Raw genomic sequence first — 23,555 nt, forward strand, 5'->3', positions numbered from 1 at the left:
ACATAGCAGATACTCAGCAAATATTTGAAGAATTAAATATCTTACAAATTTCTTTGGTGGCACATAAATTAACAGAAAATATTTGCATACGGCAGATAAAATATAACTTTTGTATATGTAACTTTTTGTAAATACAACTTTTGTGCTATATCAATATTACTTTTTAAAAAATAATTCTCTAAAAAGCTAGGAAAGGGTCATAACTGCTCATAATTTGCCAAAGTTATAATTCAATTGTTAACACATAAACTGGTTGTCTTATAATTGGAATTAAGTGTATTTAAAAGTAAAACTAATTATAGAATAAGTACTGCCTTTATGTTTGTTTATACATTTCCTGATTTCACTACTTGCAAACTCTGAGACACTATGGATCCCTTTAATAGTTGCCATTTATGGAATAACAACTATGTATCAGAAATTACATATGCTGGATACTTTGTATCAGTTATCACTTTCAATTCTCACAATAACACTTTTCAATAGATACTATTATTCATATTTTACATGTAAGGGAACATAAGAATCACAGGGATTCAGCTACTTGCTTAAAGTCACATAGCTGGTTGTGATGGTTCATTTTAGGTGTCAGTTTGAGTAGATTAAGAAATACCTAGAAACCTGGTAAAGTGTTATTTTGGGGTGTATTTGTGAGAGCATTTTTAGAGGAGACTAGCATGTGAGCCTGAGTGGACTAGGTGGGGAAGATCTGCCCTTGATATGCACACAATCTTCTGGGGGCCCAGAGAGAACAAAAACGAAGGAAAAGGTGAACGTATCTGTTTATCCACTAAGCTGGGATACACTCTTCTCTCCTGTCTGTGGACATCAGAACTCCAGGCTCCCCAGCCTTTGGGTTCCAGGACTTATACCAGTGGCACCCGATAGCTCTCAGGCCTTTGGACTTGGACTGCGAATTACACCATCAGCTTCCCTGGTTCTGAGGCTATCAGAGTTGGAATGAACCACACTACCAGTACCCCAGGGTCTCCAGTTGCAGATGGCTTATTGCAGGACTTCTCAGCCTTCAATATCTCATGAGGCAATTCCCCTAATAAATCCCCTCTCATATATCTATACACATAGCCTATTGGTTCTGTCTTTCTGGAGAACCCTGACTACTAATACAGTAGTTAAGGTGAGAAAGAGATTTGAACCCCAAACCTACATGACTTTAGAGCCCCAAATCTTAAATACCACACTTAGTTTTATTGTGGACAAGTACGAAAACCTCCCTATGATGGTTTTCTCACATGTAACTTGGGAGAAAAAAGCATCAACTTGCCAAGATTTTTTTGAGGACTGAACAAGGTAACATGAGCAAAGTGAAAAACGTGAGTTCACACTTTCAGCTTTACTGTTCTCTTTCAATTTTTTTTTTTTTATCTTTAGTGAAAAAATGGGAAAGAAATAATGGCAAAATAGTTTCAACTTCCTGCATGTAAGGAAGATGATGGCCATACAGTTGGCGTGGATGTGAGAATAATATTCTTAACTGGAATATGGTATCTGAGTTGAAATAAAAAATTATGCTCTTTTATTAAATGATTGCTACGGATAAAACGTGACCCCCAAAAGTTCATTTATTCAGAACTTGATCTCCACTGTAACAGAGTTAAGTGGGTGGGAAATCCAATTATGGTATTTGAACGGAGGGGCCTTTGAGAGGTGATTGGATCCTGAGGACTGTGCCCTCATCAATAGATTAACCCATTCATGAAGTAATGAGTTATCATGGGTGTGGTTCTGATGGCTTTATAAGGACAGCTAGTAAGAAGGTTAGCTTTCTTGCTCTGGCCATTCTCACCATGTGACACCCTGCATCACTGTAGAGAGTCACTAACAAGAAGAAGGCCCTCTCCAGATGTATTTCCTGGACCTTGGACTTTCTAGCTTCCCAACTGTAAGAAATAAATTTTGTTTTCTTATAAATTACCCATTTTCAGGTATTCTCTTATAAGCAAAAGAAACAGACTAACACAAAGATTAAATTGGTAGTAAGACTTCTGAATACCAGAACCTATAAAGAGGGTCACTATTAAACACTGTTGCAATTAGATAACACAATGATAGCTCTAAAACATTTAAAATTACACTAAAATATATCACAACAGATATAGAAGCTTATCAATGGGCATATGATTAATTTTGGCTGCAAAAAAATCAGTCAAGTATGTTTTTCACATCAGTATCACGGTATGAAATATTTTAGAAGAATGAAAATCCTGCAGATCCAAGTTCCTAGATAAAAAACAGAGATGAAAAATGGGATAAAAAGATAAATATTTATTAGACTGTCGAATACTACAATTATTAAATAGCATTAATATCCACCTTAAGAAATAAGCAAAAAAAAAAAATTGCGTCATCAAACATTGTTGAAATATAAATTCCTACAAATAAATTTTTTATTTATTTACAACTACCTGTCATGATAGATTATAAGGTACATAGTATTAAATAACTTTTGCATACTATCTACAGCATAAGATTTTGTAAAAATTCAGTGTAGTTATTTGAGAAGAACATGTTAAGGAGGTAGTTCTTCAGCTACATAAAACACGATGTTATAAATTGTTTAAAATCTTGTTCACAAGATAAACCCGGTCTCCCTTCTAAAGAGTGCTATCCCTTTTCCATCTGAAATAACAGCTGTCATCCTTAAGTTTCTGGCAGTAATAACACAAGATTTCTAGAGACAATTAGGACCTCTAAAATAATTAAATCCTTAGTGACAAACTGAGAGCTGTGCAAGCCTTTCTCTGTCCTCTCCACACAGTCAGAGCATAACAGCACTTTACGTGTCAATCAGAAGAGCTGGAAAGAATCCTGAATAAAAATAAGCAGATCTTCCATATCATAGTAGCTATGAGGAAGAAAAAAAAATATTTTGCTATGATATTACTGCATTGAAAGTAATTGTTTCACAAACCTGAACCTCTCAGTGAAGCCCACTTAAATGAGGTCCCTCAAGCAGTTAATTTTTCTTCAAGATGTAGAGGACCTATAGGGTATAGGGACTACACTGGCAAAGTATGGGCTCAGTTTTAAGGTGAAGATTTAAAATAATAGCATACTTTAGAAGATTAGCTCTTGATAGCGGAGATACCGTCTCCTAGGGTGGGTTTCAGCTTGTCTTAATGATTGGCGACAATGAGTCAAAGATACTGACATCCTTTAAAGAGTGAGTCAAGAAAGATTCGTTCTCCACACAACACAGATTTCAAGGTTCCCATCAGGAATTCATTTAGATGGAAAGCCTAATTATAAATTAATTGAACCTAGAGTCTATGTCAGCTTAACATATATTTCATAGGGTTGTAATATAAAATCAAACTATCAGAAAATACCAAGAATCTGACTACCACATAAACAAAAAAAAGATTGTGCTTTGTTTTAGTCAGAACTTTTCTAAGAGCTGGGCACCATTTCACCATGATGGCAATGTTGCTAAGGGTATTTGAGTTACAAAACTGACATGCTTATAGCAATCTGCATTTGTAGCTGTCACATCCATGATGATTCCACTTATAGGTTTAAGAATCTATTTTCATCATCTTTAACCACATTCAGAGTGTCTCAGCAATTACATGCTACCATGCATATGTTTTTCTCATTTATTTTTATATTATAATCAGGGTATTATATTAATTGTTTAATGAGTATAATAGATTATCTCAGGATAGTAAAGGAATATTACAAAGTATTTATTATACAAAGGGGGCACTGGATATGATAAATAGAGAACTACTGCTTAAAACTTACAAGTACCTACAACAAAATGAAGTCCAGTATTCCAGTTTACTTATTTATACATCCTTTTCATTCATCCATTTCATTTAGTTTTGGTTACATCATTAATTGGAGGATTTATTTCTACATTAAGAATGCACCGGTTCCCTGCTGACATTCTTCTTATCAACTACAATCTTGTCACTATCTATTCCTTTACTTTTGTCCTCATTCTATATTTCACTTTATCTTCTCTGCATGTTACTTTACTAGAAATAACACTTAACATTTCAGAAGGTCAGGGGTGCACGTGGGTTCCATCTGCTTCAGTAAGCCAACACAATCGGAAGCCCTTGAGTTGCTTCCCTTGCATTGTTCCTCTAGAAGCAGTGAAAATAATCTTAGTTTTCTCTCATGGTGATTTCTCCTTGTACAGCTGACCAAACATTAAGACCATGCCAAGTTTGAATTCTTAACTACGAGTGTGTTCTTTATTGAGGTACATGGAATGTTTCTTTGATTATATATTCAGACATTCACAAATCAAAACTTGATGTCTCCTAGTCTTTCTATATTTTCATTAAGATAGCTTTTTTTTTTATTAGAGAGAAGGAATAATAATATATATATATATATATATATATTCCAATCACACCTTAGCATTTTTGATGTACTAATTGTCACAGGCAAGTAGATAATCAGTCATTTTGGGGGAAAGCATCCCCTGATTTTCCAAGATGAACTTTCAAAACAATGCGATGGAGTTTGGCTGTGTTGGCCCCCCGAAAACTCATGTGGAAATCTGATCCCCAACGTGGCAGTGTTGGGAGCTGTTTGAGTCATGCGGGCAGATCCCGTATGAATGGGTTAATGCTCTCCCTCAGTGAGGGGAGTAATGAGTGAGTTCTCACTCTATTAGTTCCCATGAGAGCTGGTTGTTTAAAAGACCCTGGCACCTTCTCTCTCTCTCTCTCTCTCTCTCTCTCTCTCTCTCTCTCTCTCACTCACTCTTTTGCTTCCTCTCACCATGTGATCTTGTACCTGCCAGCTGCCTGCCACTTTCCACCATGAGTAGAAGCAGCCTGAGGCCTGTGCCAGATGCAGCTGCCCCAGAATCATGAGCCAAATAAACCTCTGTTCTTATATATTACCCAGTCTCAAGTATTCTGTTATAGCAACACAAAATGGACTGATATACAATGTTTCCAGGTACCTACATAATGCAATCCCTCTTCTAACTACATACAATTCCTTCCTATCTTCCTATTCCTCCTTCCTATTCTACTTGCTCCTCTCAGTCAGGAGGGCCAGCAGCCAAAGGCACAGGGTCCCAATGCTGTAACACAGGGATAGGCTTTAATTTGACTCAACCCTTGAGAGAACAAGTGTGGTAGGGAAAAGGATGCCTACCCCCAAATCCTGCCATGACTCTCCTAAAAAATGACAGAAATAGAAGCATGCAGGAGACAACTGGCTGGGCCAGAGCCTTGACATCTCCTAGTGGTTCCTAATCTACACGCAGGGATCCCTTTCTATTTGCCTTCCACATCTGGATACATCCATCCAAGGAGCAACACTGAATATCACTCAGGTTCAGAATACATTCATTTGTCGTTCCATCTCAGTTAAAAAGAATTTTGTGTGGTATGTTCCATATCAGTACACTATGCTAGAGTTATTGAGAGATAAAAATGTCATAAATATATGGTAAATGCCCTAAGAAACATATAGCCTAGGTCTAGATATACTATACTACAAGTCAGATAGAATACAGTATTATAGAACTACAAGCAAATGATCAGAAAGAGATCAGTGTCAACTGTGTTTATGCAGGTATCATCATGGAGGAAGAGGCATTTGAGCTGGACCTTGAAGGATGGATAGGTGATGAGGAAACCATGAAATGGCTTTAAATGGTGGAACAATATAATCCAATTTGTGGTTTAGAAAGATAGTTCTAGCAACAATGCTGAGAGTTATCATTTACTCACAAATACAATGAAGCTGATAACCTAGCCCCTTTCCTTAAAATTAAACAAATAAAAATCAAAAGACTCTACCACCCTGTACCACTTAATCATACAAAATGCTGATTCATGTATTCAACAGATTTTAATTATATGGCTACTGTGTATGAGGCACTGTGACAGACATTAGAAATGGAAAAAGACAGAGTCCCTTCTTCATTCCAAGGAGCTACTGTCACAACAGACAAATATAAATCCAGGTGATAGGCACTACAAAAAGAAAAGACAAAGTGCAGTGAAATTCACAGTTTGAGGTTTTAAGGAGATAATCAGTGGGCCATGTGGGGGAAGGACATAGGTGTATTTGGGAAAACCAGCTTACACACATTAGTCAAGCACAAAGAATGGAAAATATTGTCTATAAAGAACATATATAATGAGAAAAGATAACAAAGGAGATTAGGGCAGATGAAAACCAATATTTAGAAGACAAAGGAAGAAGAAACTACACATAAGTAAAAATGAATACAGAACCAAGAGGAAAACCCAGGCAGCACTGAAAATAAAGTGAAGACCATAAAAGGAAAAGGGGATGGTCATTAACAGTAAACGCTACAGAAAGGACAAGTAAAGTCTGACACAGATCAATTGGACTTGACAGCTGTGGAGTCACAGGAGTTATTTACCAGAGAGTCATGGGGAGTACTGAGCCTGACCATGGGGAGACACTGTGAATTGACACCAAAACATGAGAGTCATTGAATCCTGGCAACGTGTATTGAAAAATGACATTTTATCACAAATTATAGCTTTAAGAAATTGTTCAAAGTAAAAAGAAATAAAGGAATGAAAACATTAAGATGGAACAATGAAACACAAAGTACTTGATAATCCCATTTCATTCTACAACACTCCTAATAATATACCATGGGGTATTTCAATGTTGAATTTTAATTTTTATCTTGAGCTTGCAGGTGGCAAGATTTTCCTTTTGGCAGTTTGACAGCGTACTTGAAAGGGTCCCAAGACCTTAGTAGGTATCAGCTAGACAGATGGTCAAGGCACAAAGACATTCTGTATCTTATTTTTTTTTCCTAGAGGTCTTTAAAACCAAACGGTGTCATCAGAATGTTAAGCTTATTCAGCACTTGGCTACTGGGGCAGTCAAGGTGTTTTAAAAGCTCTCTTTATCCTTCAGTGTCTTTGGTATGAAAGATGACAAATATCTGATCCACTAAAGATAGAAGAAAAGGAAAAAGCCAAAAAAGAGAGGCTTCTGCTAGGCTTAAACAAAATTCTTTTTTAAAATAATAAATAATCTTTTAAATCAACATTCTTTGTTCTTGTAAAATAAGTGGCATACAGGAATAAGGTGGATGGTGGTTATAAAATTTAAAATACTGTTACAAATCAAATTGCTCGTCCCTATAAGCAAAGGCCTTATTTCCTGAGGTAGCAACATAGATGCCTAATGCTCTGCACTATATTTTTGTAGTCAATAAAATAATCTAATTATCTTGATGAGTTAAATCACAGGAAGGCAACCCCAAGTGGTGATAATATCTATCAACACATGAACTAAGGTAGAAGGGAATTCATAATTAGATGTTAACCTTTAGAAAAACAGAATATCAGTAATGACTTGTCACCAAAAGAGTATTTCTTCATACTATAAAGAGTTTAAGAACCCCTAGCATGAAAATCACTTACCTAGCTCTTCATTTTCAATAACTTCAAATGTGGCCCAAATATCCCCTTTTGTGGGAATGATATTTTTTATTGCTAATATATCATTAGTTAATTCTTCTGCTTCCATCACAGGAGATATCTATAAGAGAAGCAATATTTCTTCAAAAGATATGTCAGACTAAGAAGTAGCCTTATGCTAGGGCAATAATACTCCTCATTCACTATCTGAAAACACCCCAAGTTTCTTCCTAATATGGTTCAAATTAGCTTCTCTAACCACATAAGGAAAAAGCATGTTCAGATCTTCTCCACAAAATGTAATACATTTTAATGTTAAGTGCAAAAGTCGATTACAATGTAGACATAAAGAGGAATAATTTTTTTTTTCTCACTTAGTAAGCACTTAGATTAACTCAGAAAGGAAGAATGTGCCTACTCACACACAGAAAGACCTTCACCAGACAGCAAATCCAAAGTTTTAAGAGTAAAACTTTTCACTTGTCATTCTATAATCAAGAGTGCAGAGTGACTTGGTTATTCAGGCTGGGCCCTAAATTATGCACAGTTGACTGCTGCCTGTCATGACAAAAAGCCCCAGGGTTTTGGTAGTCTGTGGTTTGCCCTGCCATGGCAAATGACAGATGGTGGGATACCAAAGTGTGCTGGGGCCAGGATTTCAGGACACAGGGCAGAGTATGCAGTGCCAGTCTAGGGGCCAGCTCCACAAGAGTCACAAAGCCTGAGGCCACTGTTTAAGCACATCATCTCTTCAGGGACTTTTGGGACTTTTGATTAGTTTCTTCTTGTTTTTGTTTTTGCCAATCTTAAATGCACGCTGGTCAAAAGCAAGATGGCTTTCTTGTATTAGAATTTAGTTATAATTTTAAACAATTATGAGATATTTTAAGCTTTAGAATACCGCAACTCCAACTGCAAAGTTTGCGTGTTTTTGGTAAAAGTATATTCCTAGTAACAAAATTTTTAGAGAAGAAATGGGATCATTTCCATTTGTCCTGCCCACTACTGCTCACAAGCATATTGCGCACATAAAAATAATAAAAAACAGTTTCCACTACAGCTAACTCACAAAGCCTATCTTTTATATTTTGTGGAATTTAGTGTTTGGGGACTATATTAATTAGACAATGAAGTCCACAGTTTTCTATTTAGAAAAGCCCAGTAAAAATATAAACTTAGAAAACAACAACAACAACAAAAAACTTAGCATCTGGGAAAAGTGAAGAACTTCAAGCAGTAAAAATTGTACATTAATCATTTCAATAATGTTGTTGCTGATCTGCATGGATTAAAAAAAAAAGTTTTTAAAAAGTATAGCCCTTTCTTAAAAAATAATAAATTACTGAGAAACCAAACTTATGAAAAAATGAGACAAAGAGTACTTCAGCTTGAAGTAGAAAGACCAAATCTCTACTTCTTGCCCCAGGAAAGACCCAAAGCCGCTCTTTAGAACACCCAGAACTCCACATTTAGGCAATGACTACTCTATGCAATATGCAGATTAGTATATAGAACATCAGGTTTGGAGTATGGTGACCCTAGTTTGTATTCTGGCCTCAGTTTTTTAAATTTCCAGTTTCCATTCCTATAAACTTGGGATATCACCTGCTTCATCTACCTCTGTGGGTGAGGTAATGCTCAGCTGAGATAAATGTAACCACAGGTTTTGCAAGCTCTTAAATATTAAAACAAATACTAGTGATTATTTTTGTATAGTTTTTGTTTTTAAGAGCATTTGGAGTTTTATAGGTGAAACTGGACAGTCTTTTATCTAAATACTCTTAAGATAACATGAGAATTTCGCTTAATTGTTATAACTTCTGTTATGGCTTCACAAGTAAGAAAAAATTAAAATATGCTACTAAAGAGTTTATGTGTAGGTAAATCAAGTGCTTTGAATACTTCTTCCAGTGTCTGTGATGGATCTGTGCTGACTGATCTGTACTAGTTCCTCACGTCCCTTATGATCAACACCACATATTCAATATACGAAATAAAGATGTGGCCAAAGAGTAGCAAGGCAAATGCTTCATAAGGCCAAAGTGTATTTGGTCGTATTTCAGCTCCATGTTCTACATAAAGTAGCTAGTGTAATATCATCATAAACATAATCATTAGAAATACCCAAATTAACAATGGCAATATATTTAATATAACTAAAGTCCAGAAATATCTAATGTTGTGACACTGTTTAAACTTGGGCTTTAAAAAGATAAGGAGCTAAAGTGAATTTCTGTTGCGTAGCAGAATGTCTATTCCTCTCACAGAGAAAGTAGTCTTACCAATTAAGAATCTGAAATATCACAGTTACTATCCCTAAGGCAGAGTAATTACTGAATGTGGTAGCATGAGAAGTATCTATTCAGCACAAATAGTATTTTCAAGGAAAAAAAGAGTTCTCCAATATACAAGTAAATTAGAATACTGGATGTTAAAAGTAAAGGAAACAAGGGTGGGAGATTATTAATAATAGCACTCGTAGTAATAGCAACACCATGTACTGAGCAATTTGCTAAGTGTTTTACATGCATCATCTTAAGACCTCACAACAGTGCTACGATTTAAATACTGTAATTTTTCTTCATTTCACAGGTGAGAAGATTAATGCTCAGACAGGGTAAATAACTTGCCTAATGTCAAGAAGCTAGGAAGGGGAGGAACAAGTACTTGAGCTCAGGTTATTTTCTAGAACCTACAGAAAATCCTAACTGTAAGCTGAAGCACATAAGATGTTCTCTTTCCAAATGACTAAAACACAGAATTTCCAGAAGATTTTGCTATGAAAAGTTAATTTTGTCATCAGTCACTGTTTGAACTGGAGAGGTAGCATAAAATATAAATAATGCTGGAAAATTCAAAATATGTAAATTAATGCTAACACTTGTGATTTCCAACAGTGCTCTTTACATCCATCTTTAGGACTCACCCGAATTATAATACTGCAGTCGGGTTGCTTCCTTTCTACATACACTTCAATTAGCAAATCTCCAGCCTGTGAAACCTACAAAAAGAGAGAGATGAAAACAGCACACATAATTATGTTGCAAAAACACACATATGACACAAGACAGTTATAAAGTCCTAGTCATATTTCTCAGTATTTCATAACAATGAAATGAGCTCAATTCCCCTGCTCATAAGCATGATGTACCCATTTCCAGATATGGCTGATTAAGGATAAGGAATCTACACAAACCAGCCGCAACAATCACAATGCAATTTTTTAAAATCTCTCAAGATCTCAGTGTTCTCAAATACTCTTACATTCTTACTGAAATAATGAATCTGGCTAAAATGGAAATATACTAACTTCGACAACAGAAGTTGTAGGAGCCGGCACCAAGTACATTAACAGGATAAACAAAATGAGGAGTGAAAACGAGCCATATGTAATTATGCTCTAAGCTATAATGTGTGCATAATATCAATAAGTCTTGCTAAGTTTTCAGAGAGATAATATATTCAAAAATTGAAATTTGAGATCAGAGCTGTATATTAAAACTAAAAATTAAGCAAATTTAGTAAGAAAAAATAAAAGTGAACTGATAGAATAAGGCAGACAATAAAGATAAGTTTTTATTTTAACCATCTTTGGCCAAGCATTAAGTACTAAGTTATTTGGGTCATTATTACAATCCAGAAGGCATACTAAGTGAAGAAGGTATAAGCCAGAAAATAAAAAACATAAGCTATCACTATGTAGATTGAGAATATAAAGTGGAGAAGGTTAACAAAGAACCAATGAATCTATGGAAAATATTTTGAATAGCTTTTTTCAGAAATACCCGTAAGTTACATAACCATCCAATTTTTAAAAAATGCTCATAATGGGGAAATAATCATTCTGCAGTTAAATTTGCCTCAGCATAAAATCTAATGAGGAAATTTGTAGGGGAAACATTAAACATGCACTTTGAAGAAGTGTCTTCATTATTCTTGCACTACAGGCTTAGAAAAGTTTAATTCCAATTTTTCATCCTCACTTTTGATGCTACACAAAAATTCTAGGAAGGAACAGATACAGTTGACATTTTTGCATTTCACTATGTTGCATAAACAACTCTCCAAGAAGTACACATTTAAAAAATTTAAAAAAGGAAACACAAAGAACTCATAGAGTGAAGACAAAAAGACCAGCTAAGAAATTCAAATGGGGTAAGACATAGACTGTCAGAAAAATACTCTGGAAGAGAGTTTTGAATGGGTTAGAGAAAAACTCAAGCAAAAGAACAGATTTTTGCAAACTCCTCCACTTTTCTTTTCCAACTATTATATTTTACAGACATATATCTTATTGTATTTATACTGAATTTGAAAAGCATTCAAGATTTATTTCTTTACTGTAATATGAATATAAAAGATAAAAATGCAAAAGGACACTCCTACTTTAATGCCGAAGATTATCTCAGGTTCACTCAATCCTTTATTTCATAACTGAAACCCTCCCACAAAAATGCGAATGTAAGAAAATTGATAAGCCAAATATCTTAGTGTTAAAGCTAACTCCTCTTGAAGCTGCATTAATTACTTTGGGACAAAATGGAGGAAATAATTCATTAAATAATTATCATCAACAGTACTAGTACTGGGTAATTAAGCCTTCCGTCATTTCCTTCATATGGAATGATAGTTCCAATGACTCCTCTAAATAGTAGTGGATATTTCAGGACTGAGGAGAATTTAGGATATGACTAATAAGGAAGCACTTGCCTTATTACCCGAGCGTAACTATGAACAGAGTACATTTGACCCATTTCTGTTATTTACACTGGTACTCCTAATCCACTATAATTCCTAGTTACTAGATGATTAATGACCAACTTTAAGAAGTGCCAGTGAATACTCATTAAACAAGGAAAGGTGCCTTGGAAAAAAGCTTAGTGCAACCTGAACACACAAATCCCATATAATGTGACTGAGGAAAGCAAGACAGGACCTAGAAAAGTTGATTTAAGAAAAACATTAGATCACATTAGAAACATTTCCATTAACACAATCATCTGAAGGCATGCAGAGCAAAAGCATATAGGAAATAATTTATATTTCCAAAATCATAATGGAAAGAGTCATTAGGCTATCTGAATTTTCAATTTTGTCTAGTATTTCTTTGGCTTTAAATGCTTCTTTTGGAATCTTTGGCATTTTCAAGTGTTTTTAGAAATAAAAGTTGACTTTAAAAAGGAAATATTGATAAGTAAATAAAAACTGATTTTTCCCTCTACAGTTTTAAGAGTTTACATTAACATATTCTGATGTATGTGTCAGGTTGCAGAATTATACAACTATTTTATCTAGGTTCTTTGTCCCCATTACTTTTACTTTGCTTCAAATAAGAACCTGAAAATACACACAGCAAATGTCTTTACACACAGCAAATTATCTTTACAATACAAGTTTCTGTGTTTTTCTTTAATTCTTTAGAGATCTAACTATTACTACTCACTTGAGTGTCTTTCCACTTGGTAATAAAGCTATTTTCTATGTCCATTTGTCTGACTTGATCTTCTTTAACCTGTTTAAAATATAATTTAGGACATTCTAATAATGTAGAAGACAAGGAATGATGGTACTCATCCTCACGTAACTTCAGGAATTTAAATACCAACAAATTAAAAATAAATGAGAATGGCCATCTTAATTAGCATGGGTCTACACAGCTAGGGCAGGAATAAAGCCAACAAGATAAGAGTCTCTAAGTTCAGAAGGTTTTATGATGACACTGCTTCAGTCTGCAGATTGCATCAATGGAAGCCCTATTGCTAAGGAGATTTAACAATCAAAGAGGCTGATGACTGGTTTCTTAAAGTTCATGTAGGTTGACAAACAAGACTCATTTCTCAAACTGAAATGTTCATTAAGTGCTCATTAAATTTCTACCATTTAGTTAAAGTTGGGTTTAACATAACTATGAAGATAACCGTTCATAAATAAAAAATAAAGAAAGCATGTAAAGCCATACATCTTTTTTTCTAATTCTTTCAATCCTCTGCATCAGATTACTGCAAAGAATTTGCTATTGATAAAAAAACAGTAGACACATATAGAAAGAAAGAAAGAATAGATCAAAGAGAAAAGAATTCACCAATTCTCATGTCCATTCCTGTACGAATTAAAACACCAGCAGTGTTACTGTATCAAAATAGTCCCCTTCCCTTTGCTAAGGAGTCTTTTGATAAGTTATTATAATGAGAATATAAAACCTCTACAAATGATAATCTATTACACCAAGCCAATTAGTTTCATCTCTTACATCCACCATCCAGAAAACAATCATACAAACACCATTTAATGGAGTGCTCAAAAAGTTAAACGACAAAACTGAGATACTAGAATTAGTTATATGATGAAACTGGACCTCTAATGCAAATCATAGACTTATTTCCTCTATTTTTACTTTTTTGAACTATGAAATTCCTATTCTAGCAGTTTTCTGATGAAACATTAAAATATTAACTTCATAAAACAGCACATTGAAAAGTCAAATAATTAAAACAGAAATGATTTACTAAAAGCCACAGAATAATATTATTTCAGGATTTTTGTTTTTTCCAATTGGGGACATAATTTTTTAAAAAAACCTAAAATGCTTTCAGGCTAGCCAGTCAGTTCGGCTGGTAAGAGCATGGCCTTATAACATTAAGGTCACAGGTTCAGATCATGGACAGCTGCCAAAAAGAAAAATAAAATGGGAAGAAAGAAAAAATGCTTTCAATTGCAGAATTTAACAGCCTGGTGTTTATTACTGAATTTGTTAAATTCATAACTTCACACCTCTTAGTAGACATATTTAATGCATATACATATACTAAAGAGAAAACACACACATACAAACTCTATAAATAGAACCATTCTGTCCAACAGTCACCAGATGGTAAAAAAGCTTTAAAAGCAGCTAAATTTAAATGAATGGCTATAGCTTAAAAACAGTTATATCTAAAATATTAAAGAAAATATAATTATCCTTTATTTTCCCTATTTCTAAACATTCATAAAGACCAGAATAATATCCTAAAATATGTATCATTGTTTGCAAATGGTAACAAAACCATTTTAACAAGGGCAGGAAATAAAATATTTACCTCAAATATTTCAACATAGTTATTAATTAGGTCCTCGATTACATTCACTTCTTCACTAGTTTGTCCCTTAGTTTGAAATAAACAGGATGAGAAGACCAAGGCCAAGTTATGGGCATTCATGTGATTGATTTCTGAGCATTTCTGAACCCTGTTAGAGAAAAGCATAGCTAATTATGACATGCTTCTATTCAAAAATTTCATAGAACTGAAAGCCAGAAACTCATTTATCATTTTTTAAACACACAAATATTGAAGTTCTCTGACATAAAAAGTGCAGTGGTGATTTACAAAAAAAAAAAGAACCAGCCATCACCCCAAGAAAGGGAAAGTTACACTGATGTAAATGTGCTAGACGAGAACTATAAGTGGTGCACATGGAAGTACCTGTGAATGGTCTCTATTTATTTGTCACTGACTGCACATATAGTAGCTGACAGACAGCCTGTTTAATTACATTTGGAAATTTTTTCAATAGGTACTAAACAAGGGAGACTAACTCTATAGATTCTAGAAAGTACAAGGAAAAGTGAGAAAACATGACAGCAATTTATATGTTAATCAAAGAAAATCATAATAAAATGCCAAATTACATAGTAGAGATAGAGAAAGCAAGTGCAATCATCATATGATTTACAAGATGCAAAAGGAATTGTAATTTAATAGAGGAGGATGTAATAATTATGAACACACTCCCTCAAAACCACCTCTGTACTGTTACCACCCTAGACTGTCAATATCTTGAAAATTTGTATGCATGTCAGCCTCTGTTACTGGAATTTAAGTATCTCACGGTCAGAGACTGTTGCTTTAATCACACTGTCCATAATAAATATCTGGTGAATGGAATTAAATGGATGTTACTGATGAAGCAAGTGATCTTTTATCTAGGGTCAGGATGGAATTAAATGCTGAATCAACCTGACCTTCTCTAAATTTACCTCTCAAACCTCTGACACTATCAAATATCCCTCCCTTTCTTGAGAATTCCTTTTATGACACCATTCTCCTTTGGTACCCTTAACCCTCTCAAGTTTTTGTGGCTAGGACAGTGGGCACAATATAGTATATTTCCTTTTCTTCCTTTCTTTCTTTGTCCCAGATGTTGGCATTCCCAAGTGTTCCGTAACCAGCCTGTTCAGTCTCTATTCACTCAGGCCTTCTCATCAGAAGCCCAAAACAATTTCCTAATTAGTTTCTCTGCTTCTTCCCAAACAATTCCATCATGTGGGGTATTATCCAAAACCAGATTTGATCAGTCACTTCTTATCATTTAAATAAAATGTAAATGTTTTGGCATAACCTACAAAGCCTTCCAAAGCCTCCTGCCAGACAACTATAAGCCATTTCATCTTCCAGTACTCTTATGTCCCAGAAAACATCCTTCATTCATTTCTCATACTTAACTTTCTTTCATGTCCAGTTTATATGTCTCTTTAAATTGGAAACATAAAAGCATTCCCTGGATCTCAACACACAATGAATCACTCTTCTCTCCTCTATAATTCTATGCTGAATGCTAAAATTCTGTACACTAAAATCTGTCCCAACATCTCATAGGTATAGACAAAGGACTATATAATGTAGACTATTATTTGTATGGTGTGATAAGAAAACCAGTTTTACCAAAAATGGAATTTACACGCATGAGAAGTAGTGGTTGTAAAAGGGAGATAAAGAGAACAGATGATAAATTGAGGAAGATTTCTAAATCTAGACTCCAAATATGGTACTTTTAGTAGAATTCAGCTTTATTGAAATTTATTCAAGGGAGTATTTAATCCACGCAAGAAGCTACAACAATATATTCCTTAAGCAAAATTTGTACTTTTCAATGTTTTTGTAATAATTCTTGCTGAGATCAAAACAAACAAAACTTTAGTTTTAACTTAAAAGGTTATTTTGGAACATCCTCATCCTTCAGAGCTCATTTCTCAAATCACCATTATATTCCTTACATCCTTCCAAATGCAGGGGGACTTTCATGTCCTGACACAGAAAATGTATTTGACTTTTAAAATTTCCTCGTCTGACCAACAGTCTGATAACAAAACATAGAGGTCAGGTAAGATATAAATTGATAATGAAGAAACAAGAGTTTATAGAGTTCACCATGAGAAACACTGTGCTCACAAAGAGATTCCTGTTCTAGAGTTCTGGTCCCCCCAAACACAATGAATCCCTCAATTTCTCTTTGATAATTCCGTGTTGCATACTAACATTCACTATGTTAAAATTTGTCCCAAGATTTCACAGTCATAGAGATAGGACTATACAATGTAGACTATATTTGTACGTGCAATAAAAAAGTCGTTACTTCCTTCTCCAACTTCCCACCCAAATGAGTTTTAAAATTCTTGCTTATGCACTGAAAGCATTTGAGGATGCTGTATATGATTATTACTGATTCATTTAAGAAATTCTCCAGTGCTATTTATCTGTAAATGTCACTTAATTACAGACAGAATCACTGAAGTGATAGTTCTCAAAGATGGGGGGAAAGATTCACAGCTACATGCAGAAGGTTAATCACACTACTTTAAATTTAAGAAATAACAACCTATTTAGTGCCTTGTTTGAAATGTCTAGAAAAGTTCACAAATTCACCCACCTGTACAAGTGTTCAATTATAGCTGCCAATGTTGCTCGGTTGACCCCTGGAAGAGTACGTATAAAAGCTCCATACTTTTTAATTCTTTCCTTGCCATCTTGCATATCTGGAGGAAAAAAAAACTTTAGGCCGAATCACCTTTATTTTTAATTGCTTTTTAACAGCATTTTAAAACAATAATCACAAGTGTATTTCAATATGCGATGCAGTCAGATTTTAGTAGAAAAAATTCAAACTTGTAAAGTAACTGCCTATAATTCTGGAAAAGCATTTATTTACGTAAATATACCATGGCTATATGCTATAGCTTTTATAATTTGTAATTTAAAATAAAGCATTTACAAAATGGAAAGGTTGGAGGGGTTATATTTTTTATCTTCTACTTTATGGACTCCTGAACTTTAACTTAACAGGAATACATTCAATAAATTATTGAAGAGATAAGCCAGAAGTATTTCAACTCTGGTTACATAAATGTTTCATTATTTGTATTTGAAAATGACATTTCTGATTTTTCTTTATGAAATTACAAAAATCTTTCCAAAGCTATGAACCATCCCAGAGCTGTGAACATTGTGTTACCTCTCTGATCTATGTAATGGGGTTTTTACCAGCCCTGGTGCCTTCAACTATTTGGAAAAGATCAGAGGTACATGAAAGAAGTCATGTACAGGCCTTAATACTATGATCCAGACTTAGAGGAAGATGGATGCTCTGCCTTTGTCCTGAACAGAAATTGGGTGGCTCATGGAGTGGAAGATGAGAAGCAATTATTCTCCACTATCCTAACCCCAAAAAACCAGAGATAAGAGAAACTAGAGACAGGAACCTCCAGAATTCTAGACTCTAGAAGATGTATACTGGTGTTTTGGACTAACCTACTGGCTGATAGAGGAAATGAAAAATCATTTGTCAAATAAAAGCTTTTGCTGACTTTCTAACTCAAGGGATTACACATATATTCCCTTTCAAGTCCTGACCACCTTTACAAACGAGACCTTTTCATTTCCTGCTCAGCCCTACCTGTTCTATTCACTGAAAGTCAGCAGAACATTAATGATTATTTAAAAGTACATGGTCACTTGTGAAGGACATTAGGATCCCTTAGAATGTAAGAAACTCTGTGACACATTTTTCAAGTACACTCTTATTCAAAACTGCAAGTGATATCTCTTTTGCACTGATTTCACCTGCATATGAGATCTATAAAAGTAAATGTAGTCATATCGACTTAAATACTGTAGTAGATGACTCTCTAAAAGCAAAAGGGGAAAACATCCAAAGACTACATTCAAAGACTATACTGGAAACGAATTAAAAATTATTTATTACCCCCAGCATAATCCAAACATTTACCCTAATGTCATCCAGTTTCTAACTGTAGGGGTAATTACCTTTATTCAATAAAATTTAATTAATACTATTACACTTAAAACAAGAAGTCATGCTGGCATAGCATATTTTCATACATCTTATCAGAATATAATAGATATTTTCAAAATAAAGCTAATTTTAAAAATTAAAACTTGAAAATAAAACTCAGGAAAGATTTCAGGTCATACGGAAAATACAACGAGCAATTCAACTAGCCACAGAATTCAGACAATTTAATAGTGTTCTTAGAAGAACAGAACTTCTCTCATATACACAGGTGGCATGCCACTACAAAGCATTCTTGGCCTCAGGTACATAGGATGCTAGAAAGTTCTCTCCAATGAAATCACCCAGAGAGTTCTGGTTTATCCTTGTCAGATCCAACATGGGGCACTTCTGAACTTCTCTCATATATACACAGGTGGCATGCCACTACAAAGCATTCTTGGCCTCAGGTATATAGGATGCTAGAAAGTTCTCTCCAATGAAATCACCCAGAGAGTTCTGGTTTATCCTTGTCAGATCCAACATGGGGCACTTCTGAAGGGGCTGGCTTTTATACTGGATCTAACACCAAAAGACTTAAAGGCTATTTGACCCAGTATTCAAAGCCTTATCCAAGTAAATTCTTAAAGAATTCACATCCACGTAAAAGGTGAACATATTCCCTTCTGACACATACCTATCACTTGCCAACTATCTCGTCCTTTTAGTAGACTGACAACAGTAAAGACTTCTTCATCAATGAGTTTGACAACTTTAGTAAAAAATATATTTTTCACATATTTTCAATAACTTATTTTCCACAATAAATACAAATTATAAGTCTTTATAAAAAGAGATACTACAAATAACTTCATAGTTATAAATTACAATATAATTTTTAATATGAGGGTTAGAAGGTAATTAGCCTTAAAGAGACGTATTTATCTAATTCCATAGTTTATATCCCAGAAAATTACACTATCAACTCTTCTCATTACAAAGTAAATAAAAGGTGCATAAGCCATGAAAAACTTTAATAGCAATACCACTCTCTTTTTGCTGATACTAATAAAGTTCATTCTTGGGATAATTTTCAAACTATGCCTGTTTAGTGACATCATTTCAAAATTAATCCCTTCACATACATGATTTATGTTTCAGATTAAACAAATACTTTCACTGAAAAAAACCTATTTCTCAACAGAAGAACATCATATAGTCAAATTCAAAACCCATTTTTCAAAAAAAAACTTGAAACATTAAATGTATAAGAAAGATATAGATCAGTGAATGTTATAATTCAAAGATAAAGTTTAAAAACTGAAAGAAAATGAAGATTAAAAATAATCATTTTGAAAATGATGTTATATAAGAAATTTTATGGTTTATTAATAAAAATAAAAATGCCAGATATATAAATCACAGGTGTGGGAAAAAAGACTATAAAGTCATATGAGAAAATAAAAACAGCTTTATAAGAAAGATGAGATTAAAGGCAATGTTTATATTTAAAAGTCTTTATTATTGCAATGTTTCACTAAAAGTTGTTTTAAATTAATGGATATAAAAATAGGTTTTACTGAAATTAATTTGACCCAATCAGTGATTTAATGAAGTACTTTTCTAGGGTCATTTCCTAAATAAAGTTCTGTTACAATGTAGCAAAGCTTTTCCATTAGATGGAGTCTAGAGAAAATGAAGAAAGAATTTTAAAAACTATTGTTATGTACACTGAAGAGGCAGAATAAATGATAGAGGAAAGACAGAAAAGTCATACATAGAAATCTTGTAAAATACATCTTGTATTAAACCCTTCATTTTATTTTCAATAAGGAATTAACAGCATACATGGTTAATAGCATACTTGAATATAACACTTCCAAAGGTAATGTAAAGGATAGCACTAAGAAATCTAATGGAAACTAAGTATATAACACACTAACAATTATTATAAATTTCTTTTGAGGTAGATAGAAATACCTATTGATATTTGCAAAATTTCTATTCTAAGCCATTATGTACACTGTTCCTATCAATTTTGTTTACAGATTATTAGAGATTTTTAAAAAATTAAGTATACAATTAGAAAGCAAGCATATATTATGTTCTATGGTAATGTGTTACCTAAAGCAGAGATCCAGTAGGGATAGAGCTCTTTAGTAAGAAGCGCATCGTCAATGTCAGAGAGAAAACTCTTCAGCACCCCTGTTACATCTTCAAGCTGATGTTTTCCAGCCCTCAATTTAAAGCTTCTTGCATCCTTTTTGAAACTCTCCAGGAGTTCACTTATGTGCAAAGGATCACCATTCTTTTGATAGATATATTTGCATCCTAAACCTTTGTATAAAAAAAAAAATGTTATATGAAAAAGTCTAAATTCAAAACTCACTTTGATATCTTAGAAACAGAACAAATTTTGGTGCTGGGATGATTAACGAGATGAAGAAATCATTATGCAAAAGTTGATATAAACACGCATTGGGAGTGGAGGGCGGGCTTCTTACCCCTAATTTTAGTATTTGAAATGTAAACCTGATGAACAAACTATTCCATTCTCGGCTTTTAGCAAGCTCCTGATCAGCCCCTTCTCCAGCATCTTTTTCAAGTGTTCTTTTACTTTAAATGCCCTATCTTCACTTAGTCTATCAGCATACAAACTTGCCTCCATTTTTCACTGACAAAAGTTAGGCTCTCTGGTATAGATCTCCTCAACCTCCTTCCCGATGTCTGCATATTAATTTCTGTCTACTCCTGCCTTCGCCTTCTTCCTAAGGAAGAGTTGAGTCACCTCTTTTTCAAAGTTGCTGATTCATCCAGTGCCCCATATAAAATAAGAGGTGTAGCAGTGGTTAGTAGAAGGAAGAAGAGCAACGAAGAAGATGAAGATGAAGATGAAGATGATGACGATGACAAACACAAAAATCCTCCCTTGCTCCCTCCCAGGTTTCTTGCCCCTCTCCCTTTCAAAACCAAGTGGAGTTTCCTATATTTATTCTTTCTACACTCTCATATGCGTGTTAATCCCTTAATTACACAATTTGCTTTTCTGTGTCCAGTCTCCATCTGTTGGGATCACCTTCATCAAGAATAACAGTGACGTTCATTTTTCCAGATGCTTTTCAGTTTTTATTTGAGAACTCGTTGCAGTGTTTGAGGCTCCAAATGAATCCCTGTTAACATGCTTTTAATCTCATGGCTTTTATGTAATCATGATCTTGTATCTCCCCCCCCCCCCCCGCTTTTCTGTGATTGCTCTCCCAGTCTTCTATCTATTCTCCTAGAATTTAGTGATTCTAGGAATCCATCCTCAATTCTCTCTACTCCTTCCCAACCCCCCACCCCCAAATTCTCTGGATGAACTATCCAGTTTCATCACTTTGACTGCCACACAGATGTCTTCACCCAGGTTTTAATTTCTAAGATTTCGTACATACACGTGTACATACATACACATACCAATATATACAAGTGCAACACACACACATCATACGTATACTTATGGGAAAACTAAAATAATCTAAAAGAATTAATTCTCCTGCCCCATCCCCTACCTCATCTTCCAACCCCAACCTGTTCTTTATCTTGTTCTTCTATCTCAATACATGGCATTGCCTCCTCCAGCCCCTTACAAGCAGACCCTTTCTTTCTCACTCACCACATTAAAACAAACAAACAAAAAATACTGTGTCACACAGATTCTTCATTACGATCACACTGTGAAAACTGTCCCCTTCCTTGCATTCCATATGCTATTATCTTTGCACTCAGTTCCTCACTATGTTCTCACAACTCCTGCCCTGTTCTTGTGCAGCCCTCCAGTCTGTCCCAATGACAACAGTGTGATCGAAAATACATTTCTATTGGTGCTACCAATATGCTTAAAAATCTGGATATTGCCCTCCCATTGCGTATAGGGCAAAGTTTGTGGATTTTATTGCAATAAATAAAACCCTACATGAACTGGTCTAACCTCCTGCCTCTCATAGCCAGTCTTTCTTTTCACGCTAAACTCTGGTCACATTTAACCACAAAAAGTTCCCTGAACAATGTACTCTTGTGACCTCACACCTTGCACACACTGTTTTCTCCTCCTTGAACCCCTAACCTCTTCTCATAACTAGCTCCTATTTCCTCTTAAGTCTCATGGTAGGTACCATGCTTCACCCTTGAAGACCTCCATTACCACCCGTCCTCTTCACCCCTATACCACGGACACCTACTGTAGCAACCCCTGAACCTCTCTACCACAGAATTTTGTACACATAGATATAACTGCTCACTTGTTTGTCTCTGATCCATAAATCTATAAACTCCTAGAAGGCAAGGATTATGTCTTACTCTCTGCATTTACCCAGCAGCTACACAGTGCCTCAAGAAGTCAACAGGTATTCAACAAATGACTACTTAATGCAAGAAAAATACAAAGAACAATTGTGTCTGAGATATTACGTTCTTAGCTGAGTGAATTTATAATGACTGGTACTCAAGTTTAGCTAACATAATAGAAAATTGAAAATAACTTTGTTTACATAAATTAAAATAATTCCCCCCAAGAACTAACTACTGCAATTTATTTTAAAAGATTAAAACACTAAAAATTATATTCTGACTTCATTCAAAGTCAAACCTTGACATGATGTGCACACAAAATCAGCTTTTAGATTTTAACCCACAGATGAGGAAGTTCAAAATAATTGCTACTGTAAAGGCTCTGAGCCAGCCACCCGCACCCTATAATAAATCACTAGGCATTTTCTAAGTTCATATCAAATCTTTCCTTCTACATATGCTAGTAACTTTGCGGTTTTCCCCATGTTCTGCTCCTTTAAAAAAAATGTTTTATTAGCTTTAATATGCAAGATAATTTACCTTGTGCTGGAGTTACAAAGTAGTTATAATGTATGATGTTTACTTGAAAATAATCTAATGCTTAATGATTTTAAATTCAAATAAACACCACAAGGAAACTTCTGATTTCCTTAGAGAAATATTAAATTGGCTACACTGGAGCTAGTCAAGTTATTTTAATCATTTGTCTGCTTAAGAAAGACCCTATGTCATTATGAAACTAACAATATGTGAAAATTCTCAATGAGGTTATGC

At 34.5% G+C, this 23,555-nt stretch overlaps 1 protein-coding gene across 1 annotated transcript in view; it reads right to left on the reverse strand.

Moving 5' to 3' along the window:
- Positions 1 to 23,555, reverse strand: part of ARAP2 (ArfGAP with RhoGAP domain, ankyrin repeat and PH domain 2) — a 162,188-nt gene that overhangs the window by 33,843 nt on the left and 104,790 nt on the right. Inside the window, exons 20-25 of the mRNA XM_063108248.1 lie at positions 20,577 to 20,789; positions 17,094 to 17,199; positions 14,486 to 14,633; positions 12,850 to 12,918; positions 10,333 to 10,407; positions 7,410 to 7,527 (exon numbers count right to left, since the gene is read on the reverse strand). Of these exons, the coding sequence (XP_062964318.1) occupies positions 7,410 to 7,527; positions 10,333 to 10,407; positions 12,850 to 12,918; positions 14,486 to 14,633; positions 17,094 to 17,199; positions 20,577 to 20,789 (729 nt within the window). The remainder of the gene's footprint in view (positions 1 to 7,409; positions 7,528 to 10,332; positions 10,408 to 12,849; positions 12,919 to 14,485; positions 14,634 to 17,093; positions 17,200 to 20,576; positions 20,790 to 23,555) is intronic.

This window comes from Cynocephalus volans, chromosome 9, assembly GCF_027409185.1.
Source record: "Cynocephalus volans isolate mCynVol1 chromosome 9, mCynVol1.pri, whole genome shotgun sequence".
Taxonomy (NCBI): Eukaryota; Metazoa; Chordata; class Mammalia; order Dermoptera; family Cynocephalidae; genus Cynocephalus; species Cynocephalus volans.